General features: G+C 50.8%; 1 protein-coding gene across 1 annotated transcript; it reads right to left on the bottom strand.

Annotated features, from left to right (window-relative positions):
* Window positions 1–180: 180 nt before the first annotated feature.
* BUD23 (BUD23 rRNA methyltransferase and ribosome maturation factor) lies at window positions 181–11,352 on the bottom strand. Its single transcript, XM_081256309.1, has 12 exons — window positions 11,226–11,352; window positions 11,083–11,120; window positions 9,332–9,427; window positions 9,154–9,236; window positions 8,962–9,058; window positions 6,905–7,001; window positions 6,087–6,137; window positions 5,259–5,344; window positions 4,981–5,026; window positions 4,756–4,814; window positions 635–724; window positions 181–487 (listed from the first exon to the last, which is right to left on the bottom strand). The coding sequence occupies exons 1-12, from the start codon at window positions 11,271–11,273 to the stop codon at window positions 433–435; spliced, it is 846 nt and encodes a 281-aa protein (XP_081112435.1). The 5' UTR covers window positions 11,274–11,352; the 3' UTR covers window positions 181–432.
* Window positions 11,353–11,421: the final 69 nt, after the last annotated feature.

Raw genomic sequence — 11,421 nt, 5'->3', positions numbered from 1 at the left:
ATAATATAGTCTCACCTAAGTCACATATAAGCAGCCCTAAATTAATCTACCTTGTTCCCTGAAGGTTAAAAGAATGCTTTCAAACATTAAGTTCTTTAAACCTAACTCATAACCTGGGAATCAAGCCCCCACCAATAGAGGAACTTCAGAAATCTGTTTAGGATCACAGAGCTGGAAAATGCCAGAGCCGGAGTTGCACAGAAATTCGTTTACTGCTTTTAGAACAAAATAAGATGCTCTCAGAACTTTTTTTAGTGAAGAAAATACTTTTAGAACTTTAAACCTTTTTAGAACTTTTCTAAAACACTTTTTGTCAGCTGATAAAGTAGGCACTTCAATATAGAAAACCCTCCAGAAGCAAGTGCCTGGGCTGGATGGCACAGCTCACAACTGTGTGGTCCCCGAGCTGTCCCACTGGATGCGGCCGCCTGCTCAGAAGCGGGGCTTGCGCTTGCGGCCGGTGTACTGAGTGTCAGGTCGGACCTCCCTGTGCAAAGAAGTAACAGGGACGGGAAGAACAGAACTGTCTCAGGAAAAACAACAAGATCCCCTGGGACCCCTGAGGCAGGTGAGCCCCCGGGGCCCTGGGTGGCCAGACCCTCCCCCTCCCCCACCCTGCCCCACCTGCACTCACTTGCCCTGCCGCCGCCGGCGCTCCTTCTTCTCCAGCACCCACTCTCGGCTCTTCCTCACCACCCCCCGCCTCGCAATCCTGTACGGGACCCTGTGCAGGAGACACGGCTGTGAGCAGGTGGACAGAGTGGCCTGGCTGGCACCCAGGTTAATCCCGGCAGGTAAGTGTGGTGAGCTTCCCCCGAGTCAGGTGGCCTCAGATGCCCCTTCCACAACAGAAGTCCCCATTCTGGACACCCACTTCCTGGTGACATCTGCTGGGGCCAGAGCGGTTGTTTAGGAGGAGGCAGGAGAGGTGGAGTCCCCCCCCTCGCTCGCAGGCATCCACACGGTTGACCACGTGGTTAGGCATGCATACATACCTGCCTGTGGGGCAGGCAGGGGCCAAGTTACTTTTGGGGCTCACAAGAGCCGATCCAAGGAAAGCAGGCCCTAGTCTGGCTGTGAGGCCAGCCCGCTTGGTACAGATCAAGTTGGGGCTCCCAGCAACTACAGGTGTCTGAGGTAGGAAAACAAGGCTGCCCAGCTTGTGGCAGCCCTGACAACGATCCTCAAAGGGTGATCTTGGCCTCCAGTCCTGGCTGAGGAGAAAAGAGACCTTCCACAGCTCTATGGGAGAGAGGCCCTGAGAACAGGGGAGCCTGGGCCCTCAAATCACATCCCCACCTGGCAGTTGGAGTCCAACTGTTTTCAGCGTTGAACACACCACGGAGGCTGCTTGCCCTCTGAGTAACCATTCCCTGAGTACCTGCGTGCACGGCCCATGGATGTTCTACAGTGGCTATGAACCAGCCCTGCCCCTAAAGAGCCCAAGGCTGGGCTGTGGTAGCGACCACCCGCACGAGGCAAAGCAAGTGCAGAGAGGCCAGGAGCTGCTAAGGCAGTGATGGGTAAAAGGAGAGGGCCACAGAGATAAGCTGCTTCATGCAGAAGGTGGGCCCGTATTCCAGACAAGAAGCAATACATGAAAATGAGGCACAGGGAAAGGACTGAAGAGGAAGGTTAGGGAGCAGAAGAGCCCTGTTGCCTGGAGTCACTGAGTGTAAGAAGGAGAAGGGTCCACGTTGAGACTCTGAGGGTCAGCTGAGGATTGAGTCATCCTCGTAAGTTTCCTCCTCGCCTGAGGACCAGTGGAAGCCGGACTGCATGACACACCCTTCCGGCTGCTACTTCTCATCTGTTCTAACCTAACAGTAAAAGTCAGATTAAAAAAAAAACACCAACTCAGAATCCCACCTGGCTGGTCCAGTTCATGGAGGTGTGAACAGCAACCAGCAAGGAGCGTGCTCTCCCTCCAGGAAGCAGCGAGGCTTTCTACCGAAGGAGGAACACAACATGTCCTAGACTTTGGGGTGTGCAGAGATAGCAGTTCACGAAAGAAAGTTAAGAGGGCCTACAATGAGGGGGCAGGAGTCCAATGTGCCAGGTGCAAAGTAGGCTGCTGCAGATGCAGGACTAAACAGATGCAGGACTGATCCCCAGGAGTCTCTAAGGAAGGACAAGCTCTGGGGTAGCACAGTGAACAGGGGGCAAGATGTGAGCTGCAGGAGGGACGATGGGAAAGAGTCATCAGGGGAGACAAAGGGAGCAGTGAAGACGGTGAGTGACCCCGACCACAGGTGCCAAGAGGGAAGCGGAGTCCACAGTGCAAATGCCGGAGGGGACGGAGCCTTTGGAGAGAGCAGCCGAGGAGTGGTACAGTAGAGGCTGGGTGGCGAGGATTAAGGAATACACAGGTCAAGCAAAGTTGTTGGGGGGCGGGGGGAAGAAATTAGAGATAAGTCAGGTAAAGGTTTAAAATACTTTTCCTTGATTTACCTATTTATTTACATTAAGTGGCCTGAATGTGATCAGACAGAAGCGACACAGCACCGGGAGAAGCCCCATCAGCCTTACAGTAGACAAAGGCCTCCTCCCACCCTCCTCAGACCCGAGGACGTCCAGAGGAAGAGCCTGTAGGGAAATGAGGTCCGCGCCACGCACTGTGCTGAGCCCTGTACAGACATGCCCTCGACTCAGCACACTGCCCGAGAGGGTGGCACATCCCCCCCAATTTTAAACAGACGAGAAATGGATGATCAGGTCCCAAAACTTACCTGAGTTTACAGTTAGGACACGTCGTCTGTAGACACCGGCGTGAGGACAAGAGGGAGCCTAAGATGGACGGAGGGGAAGCAGGAGATGGGGCCACTCCCTGGGAGCAAGCGATGGGCACCTTAGAGCAGAAACGGCTAGGAGAGCCCCCAAGTCCCCACGGGGAATGGGCTGAGGAAGCTAAGGGAGATGACCGCGGAGGGCCAACGGGTCAGAGGGCATCAGTCCACGGTGGACACGAGGACTGCATTCATGATTTTCACCACAGGTGGGCCTTCCTAACTCATCCATTCTCGGCTCATTTTTCCTCTTAAACGTCTTAAGAGTCTGAAAACCTTTCACCCCTACCAATCAGAACTAAGAAATCACCTCCTTCTTCACTACCTTATAATCAACTGTTCCTTCAACAAATACTGAACACCTTTTGCAAACAAGACACTATTCTGGTGTCAGGGATACAGTGCAAGTCCCCACCAACTTTTCATTCTAGTTGGGGACAGAAGTAATACCAAGTAAACGAATACTTATGATTTAGAGCAGTGAAAGATGGTAGGGAAAATAAAGGTAACGAGAACTCAACTGAAGATACTGAACAGAGAAATGGCAAGATATGATTTACATTTTTAAAAAGTAAAAGAAAAAGGGAAGTCTCCGTCTTGCTGCACAGCAAGTGAATTCAAAGAAGCAAAGTCAGAATTAAGGAGACAAGTGAGGTAGCTTTCAGTAATCTAGGCAGCAAAGACAGAGACCAGGCAGGAGTGGGGAAAAGGGATGGAGTGACTAGATGTGAAATGTAAGGAAAACAAGAAGGGCTGAGAATGGAAAGAATGGAGGGAGGAAGTTCGGGGATGAAGACCAAGAGCTCTGTTTTGTCCCAGAGCCCCGTGGGAAGTCCAGGTATGGATATTTAGGAGGGGAGGTGGTTTGGAAAGTGGAGGTGGGATTGAGACCAAGGATAGAAACCTGGAGGTTCTGAATCTGTAGCTGGTGTCTAAGGCAGCAGCAGAGAGAAAAGGGGTCCAGGGTGGGCCCCAGAATGGACCGAGAAGGAACAGCCAGTGAGGTTAACAGAAAACCAGGACCGTGGGTGGGAGGCCAAGTGAGGAAAGCATTAGGGGAGCGATCGGCTGCATCAGCTCCTAATGAGCGGAAAAGTTACAATGAAGATGGAGAAGGAAAAAAGACTGGGAAGTGACCATGGGTTTGGCGAGACAGCCTGGCGGTGGCCTTGATCAAGAGAGCAATTTGTGGGGCTTCCCTGGTGGCTCAGTGGTTGAGAGTCTGCCTGCCGATGCAGGGGACATGGGTTCGTGCCCCGGTCCGGGAAGATCCCACATGCCGCAGAGTGGCTGGGCCCGTGAGCCATGGCCGCTGAGCCTGCGCATCCGGAGCCTGTGCTCCACAACGGGAGAGGCCACAACAGAGAGAGGCCCGTGTACCGAAAAAAAAAAAAAAAAAAAGACAGCAATTTGTGATGAGACAAGCATGAGCCAGAGGAGGGGACTGAGAACGGCAGGGGAGGCAGTGTGAGGAGTTCGGTCATCAAGGGAAGCCGATGAACAGGGTGGCCGCCAGGAGCTGTTATGGGGTTAAGGGAGGACCCTTTTTGAAGACAGGAGAAATAGCGCAGGATGTTTGTGTGCTGATGGGGATGACTCAGGAGGGTAAACATGAGGATGTGGGAGAGGAAAGGGAGCCACAGGGGCCAAGTGGGGATGGGGTCCGCGATGTAGGTGAAGGAGGCAGCCTTGGGAAGAGGGGACAGCCTGCTGGGTGTGGCAAGAGGGCAGGCAGAGAGGAAGGCTGCCCACAGACATCCAGAAGGGCTCCAATAGCTCAGCCGGAGGCAGGTGCAGGCACAGGTCTGAAGGGTTCCCAGGTCCTATTTCCGCCTTGGTGTCTCTGCCACACCAGACCCTGACAGACTTGGTGAAAGCAGAGAGAAACGGAGGAGTCTTGCTGCTGTGTCTAATGAACCTGGTGGCAGCAACCGCCTGCACCCTAGGCAGGGCTGACCGACAGCCTTACCTCTCAACCGTGAAGGTGGACTCCCGGGCCTCCTCTCCCTCCTTATCTTCGTTCCGGGCCTGCAGAAACCAAAGTGCTCTCAGATCACCCTGGAGATCTCTCAACCCGCCTGCCCCGCCCCAGAAGGCCTGGCACCCAGGCCTGAGCCCTCCTAACAGGTAGATGGCCCGGCCCCACCAGAAGGGAAGCCAGAAGAGATGGGCCTACAAACCCAAGGTCCCTCACCATTGGTATAAAGGTCGAAGGTCCAGAAAACAAACAGAGGTAGAACCTGAAACAAGAAAGTGCAGAGTGAGGGCTGGGCTCAGAAAGCCTCACAGAGTAAGACAAGTCCTCCCCCTCCCTGCCACAAACAGGTACAGACACAGCCAGGCCTCTGGCCTGCCCGGGGCCCCAGTGACCCAACCCAGCACTGCTCTGGTCCACGCATCAGTGGCCTGTGAGGGCCACACTGCCACCCTCTCTCCTGCAGCACAGGCAGCACCCTGGCCCCCGGCACTCACTTCTTGGCTCTGGCGCTGTTGGGGTAGTCCACCAATACACCACCAGTGAAGCCGGCCTTGGTGGCCTGGGTCGTGATCAGCTCCAACTGGGAAGAGAACAGCGCGCAGTCAGGCAGGGTGGCTGGGGGAACAGCAGCTTCCTGCCCCCTCCCCTGGCCCCCGTCTGGTCCCAGAATGGACCTTGTCTGGGAGAAGTGAGGGTCTTTATCAGACTATTCCCAAATCTGACTCCCCGAAAGCCATGCAGAGAAGGTGTGGCCTAGAACCAGCAACAGCAGATACCTCCCTCGGGGGATTACAGAACGACCAAGTCCCCCTGATTCTCACTTTCTAGCCCAGGGACCCACCTCCCCACTCAAATCTCAGGAGATGAATGGCCACCAACTGCAAGGCAGACTCATTCATGTTATCAGTCAGGGCCAGCTCGCCACTTGTCAGTCAGAGTCGGTACCTCCTATCCCTCACTGCTCATGCATCACACTCCACAGAACAGACAACCGTTGATGTCCTCTCCCCCACCCCCAGTTATTTCTCCGGTTATGGAAATCAGTAATATCAGATGGTTTATCTCTCAAGAGAAGACAGACATCCTACCACCCCCCGCCCCAGGTACCCCTCTTCCTTAGGACATTAGGTCATAAAATGTGCCAGCAGGGGCCACTGGCGACCACCCCCAGGAGCTCAGCCCCTCCCTCCCCACCAAGCCGCCTAAGGTTGCTTGTTCTGTCACCTCCCAACAGCAGCAGGGCAGGTGGGTGAGGAGCAGGACAGTTTACCTATTCTGGGTCCCTCCCCCTTCCCTGCACCTCCACTAGCCAAGGGGTTCACCTGCTCTGAGTTCTCAGGGTACAGCTGCAGGACAGCCCGAGCTCCATGCACCTGCAACAGAAACATGGCTATCTTTCAAATACCCCATGGGGTCAGGACCCAGACACTCCTCCCTTCCTTATTCACGAGATATTTATTGAGTTCCCATTATGTGCAAGGTATACTGTTCTCAGGGCTGGGAAACAGCCATGGACAAAAGAGACAGCCTCTGAACTTCTGCAGCTCACATTTTAGTGGGTGAGGTAGCTAACTTACCGTAGTGATTAAGCGCCAAAAAGAAAAGTAACTTAGGACAAGGGATGGTGCATGACAGCAACTATCAAGTTTACTTTTGGCTCAAGGAAGGCCTCTCTCTGAGGGACGCTGGAGCAGAGACCCGAACGTAGTAGAGGGCTGGCTATTTAAATGTCTGAGGGAAGAGCATTTCAGCAGAGAGAAAACCAAACACAAAGGCCCTCAGAACTTCAGGGTTAACCCCAGGACCTGAGAGGAAGAGAAACCATATAACGCCCAAGACCCAGCAATCTGCCAGAACAACCCACTCTAAGCAAGCCAGGGGTGAGGTGAGAGGCCTAAGGGGACCAAGGAACACCTGGAGCCAAAAAAAAAAAAAAAGTGAAAGAACTCACTTTTAGGACTTAGAATCGCAGACTATCATCTAATCCTAAACAGTGGAAATCAACACCATCACTTCTAAAGACAAGATGTGGTCCCATCTAAATGGCATTCCCACGGGGCACCTCCACTTTATCATGCTATCTGCAGGGCAAGGGAGGGACAGGCAGCCAGCCCAGGTGGGAAGGAGATCTCATACTCACCAGAACAGAGTAAAGAGCAGAAAAGAAGCAGTACAGGCGCTTAGCAGGAATGTCGGACTTCTTGTTAGCATTACAGAGCCACTGCACCGCAGAAATGCTGAAAGAGGAAGGGACCTAGTCAGGAAAGGGAACGATACGCAAGGTTCGATCTCCAGGCGAAACCCTCCTGCCCACGACTCTTTGTTGGCACGTGAGGTCCACTCCAGGTCACTATTCTACAATGCTGGACCAAATAGGGTCTACAGAAGGTGAATGTGAACTTCTCGTGGCCAGTCCAAGGAAACATCTCCTCAACCTTACTTCTGCACACATCTCAAGTTTAGCATTACTCAGCAGGTCAAGGCTCTGCCTGCCACCTACCCCTTCATTCCCTTCCTCCAATCAAGGGAAATATGCTTTGGACTTACACAAAGCCATTCGCTCTCCTCCTAAATCACTTCCTTCAACTGTACCTGCTAACTGTCTCCACAATCCCCAGATTTAAAGCCTCAAGCAGCTAGTATGTCCTCCTTTCCGACACTCCCCTCCTCACTGCTGTGCACATACATCTACAGAACCCCAAACCCTGCTGGTGTCTCCGACCGCCATCTCCCAGCTTTTACGTTCCTCCACTACTCTCCTTGGTCAGCACTCATTACCACCTCCATTGCTTCGACAACCTAACTTATCTCTCCTCTCGCGTCTTCTCTCCTTTTAAATAATCCTCCTACAACACAGACCCGATCTCGTCACTCCCCAGCTCCCCATCAACTACTGAGTAAAACCCAAACTTCTCAGCATGGAGTTAAAAGCCTCTGGGAACCGACCCCACACAATCTCATCCTCCGTAGAATTTCTCATTCCTCCCTATATCTATGAGACTCCTTTCCCCACCCACTTCTGTGCCTTTGCTCACACTGTTCCTTCACTCTGAAACCTCCTCCTTGACTATCCAAATTCCTCCCAACCTCAGGGCCCAGCCCCGGCCCCTCCTGCTTTCCTGTGCTCTTACTTCTCTTCATAACTCTGGTGGGTCCCATGATTCCCTAGTACACACCCCACACTGGGGCTCACATTTAGTAACTTGGTCCACATCTTATAGCACCTAAAAAACCATGGAGTCTTAAAAACAGGGACCTTTATTTCCACAAACAGCACAGCACCTTGGACAATTTCTTGCAGGTAACAAATGTTGAAAAGAAAAAGCCTGCCATACCACCCCTCCTCTTAAAAACAAACTAAAAATGACTATTTCCTCCTGAAACATGCAAGACCAAATTGCTGGCCTTTGGTTTTCTGCAGCTTAGAACATCTCACCTGATCATTACTAAAAAGCAATTGCTATCTTTGCAATGTTTTTTCTCCCCTCCTGTTTTGTTCCCACATGTAAGCTAATCCCATACCCTAAAAAAAAAAAATCTTCGAATGCAGATTTGTACTCCTCACCCAGATTCCTACTGTGTATTGCTACAGCTCAATCTATTATCACAGGAGGTCTTCCCCCAGGTAATGATTAAACTATGACTTCCTACCCTAGCCCCTACCTCCACCCCACCAACAAAACAATAAACCAAATACTAAACAGAACTTACTACAGAAGACAAAGAACTTCACGTTTCTAACTGTAATTTCAGTGTTCTAAGATCTGTTATCAAAGTACTACGTACACATTCAAAACTTGAACCTGACGCCACAGAAAGGACTCCTAAGCCACCGAAGAGATTGGAGCAATTGGGGCCACTCTCCACTACAAAGTCCTTTGAAAAGAAGTCAACAAGATGGCTGCTGGGACCCATAAAATGGCTCCTAGAGGCTCAGAAGACCCCCCCCCCCACACACACACCCACACACAAAGCAGAGAAACTTATACCATGGTGCCTGAACCTGGCAGTGCAAGATAATCACAGGAGTAGTTTTGAAATACAAAAAAATACATATTTGGGGGCCTTGCTCTGACCTTATACATCTGAAAATCATGGGGGATGTGTATTTTTAAGTATTCTGTGTGATTCTGCTGCACAGCCAGGTTTGGGAAGCACTGGCCTGCAGGACTAAAAGGAGGACCTGAAGACTCTCACCTGATACAACCATCAAAGGAGCCCGGTTTGAAGGGGATGCCCTGACCCATGTCCCCCAGAAGCAGGTCTCCCTCCGTTTCTCGGTCCAAGGCAGCATCTACATTGGAGAAGAGTGGGTGAGGAATCAATCTGCATCACTCTTCCATACTCATGCAGGGGAGTCCACTCCAGTGCTAAACAGGACATACTTACCCAGCATGGCAGGGCTGATGTCAATGCCCACCCAGTAGTGCCCCTCATCTGAGAGGTAATCTCCACTCAGCCCAGAACCACAGCTGGAAGACACAATCAAATGGGGACTCAACAGTGTGAGTAGCAAAGACATCCCACCACCTACCTGGACTAACTGAACTGAGCCCCAGGATCTCACCCAATATCCAACAGGTAACAAGGTTGATCCTCAGGCAGACAGAGGAGCTCCAACGCTCGCCCAGCCATCTTGGTTTGGACATCAATCATCCGTGAGCTAAAAAGGCAGAAACACAAGCAAGTGGTAAAGGAGTTCTGGGCTAAAACCTCACCCAGACCCAAAAAAGCCAAAGAAAGAGAAAAAGGAACAATCATCCTGAGGTACCCTTTCCCGGTCAACAAACTGGACTACAACTATTTAAAAGTGACCCCAAAAGTCCATGTAATACAACGTGTTATTCTGTTCTGACACAAATTAAAACTGTAGTAGCTGCAGAGCTAATGTGAAGTTAACAAATCATTTATCTAATGACCAACCATTGGGTATTTTCAACTCTACCAGGCTTTGACATTGTATTACTTAAATACATGTTTTCTAGAAGAATTATCCACTGTAGCTACTCCCATATAGAAGGGTGAAGAAGACACAATAAGAATTATAACAGTGCTGTCCATGAGAAACATAACGCAAGCCACTTGGGACATTCTAGAAGCTATGCTTAAAAAGAAATTAAATATGTAAAGTTAACTGTAGTAATAGTTAACCCAACATACTCAATATTACACTTTATTTAATCCAGTATACTCAAAACATCATTTCAATACATAACATAAAAAACAATAAAGCATTCTACATTTTCTTCATATGAAGTGTATCAGATTAAATATGTTTCAATAGATGGCTGATGATTACTGGTTACCATATTGAACAGAAGAGGTCTAGAGTGTATCTGGCTTTCCCAAGATCCAGGGAGAGTCACACGTACCAGTTTTCAAAATGCCTAACACAGGGCTCTGCAACTGGAAAAAAGTTTCTATTTGCTACATAATGACAACTGACCAAAGGGTTTTTGCTGACTCTGTCTGTACTCCAATTTGAACAAAAAAGAGAAAAGAGGTATCTGCAGAACTTTCTTACAGAGTACTGTATCGGAAAAAATAGGTTTGGAAGTCCTTGCTCTAGCCGTCATCTGTTAACTGACTTCATAATTATACAAAAAACTCTCCTCTAGGGCTTCCCTGGTGGCGCAGTGGTTGAGAATCCGCCTGCCAATGCAGGGGACACGGGTTCGAGCCCTGGTCAGGGAGGATCCCACATGCCGCGGAGCAACTGGGCCCGTGAGCCACAACTACTGAGCCTGCGCATCTGGAGCCTGTGCTCCGCAACAACAAAGACCACGATAGTGAGAGGCCCGCGCACCGCAATGAAGAGTGGCCCCCGCTCGCCGCACCTAGAGAAAGTCCTCGCACAGAAACACAGCAAAAATAAATAAATACGTAAATAAATTTATTAAAAAAAAAAAAAAACTCTCCTCTACAAAATTCAGATACTCTACCAACAGCTGTCCTAAGGATTTACTGAGATAATGTAAACTGCAGCATACAGTAAGCATTCCATGAATATTATTTCCTTCCCCCCAACAGCACTGATCCCTTACACATCTCCACTGCGTCCTACCTGTTTTATCACATGCTTAAAATAAGCTGTCATATGAGACAAAGTAGGCGTGATCCCTCCCATTCTGATGCTAAGGTTACTGAGACCCATTCGAAAGTTTAAAATTGACTCTTCCAGTGTCAAAAATGGGATCAACTCAGGTCTCTTCCTTCCCCCACCCCCAAATCCTGCGTGCTTTCCAAGCAACCTCCGCAATCAGGGCAACTTGCTGGTTCCCGACACCCGACGCCTCGCAACATCCAGGCTCCCCTTACTTGCGCACGTATTTCCGGGCTTCATTCTTGTCGTAAAACTGCAGGGACGAGAAAAAAAAAAAAGGGTGGCGAGTCGAGGAAGAAATCAAGACGCGGAGGCCCTAGGAGAGGAGAGAGGGGTGTCCGCGGAACATAGGCCTCACCAGCTCCGGAGGCCCGCGGTGCTCGGGTCTCTGCCCACGGGACGCCATCGCCACGCCTCAGCAACAGGACTCGTGCGATTTGTTCCGGGAGTCCGGCTTTTATGCCCTCGGCCTGGCGCCCTCCTCGTAATACGCATGCTCCACCCATCTCCCCGCCTTCTCTTTTACTCGATTGGCTACAAGGGCAGACGGGATG

The sequence above is a fragment of the Mesoplodon bidens genome (assembly GCF_964165515.1).
Source record: "Mesoplodon bidens genome assembly, chromosome: 15".
NCBI classification, from domain to species: Eukaryota; Metazoa; Chordata; class Mammalia; order Artiodactyla; family Ziphiidae; genus Mesoplodon; species Mesoplodon bidens.
This window is presented reverse-complemented; position numbering and strand designations above follow the sequence as displayed.

Excerpts from the sequence above, each read along its gene's own strand:
- BUD23 (XM_081256309.1), bottom strand. The coding sequence starts at position 11,273 with ATGGCGTCCCGTGGGCAGAGACCCGAGCACCGCGGGCCTCCGGAGCTG. Across the intron at positions 7,002-8,961 it reads TCCTTTGATGGTTGTATCAG|CATTTCTGCGGTGCAGTGGC; the intron begins GTGAGAGTCTTC and ends TTCCTCTTTCAG. Across the intron at positions 5,345-6,086 it reads ACCCTGAGAACTCAGAGCAG|TTGGAGCTGATCACGACCCA; the intron begins GTGAACCCCTTG and ends TTCTCTTCCCAG.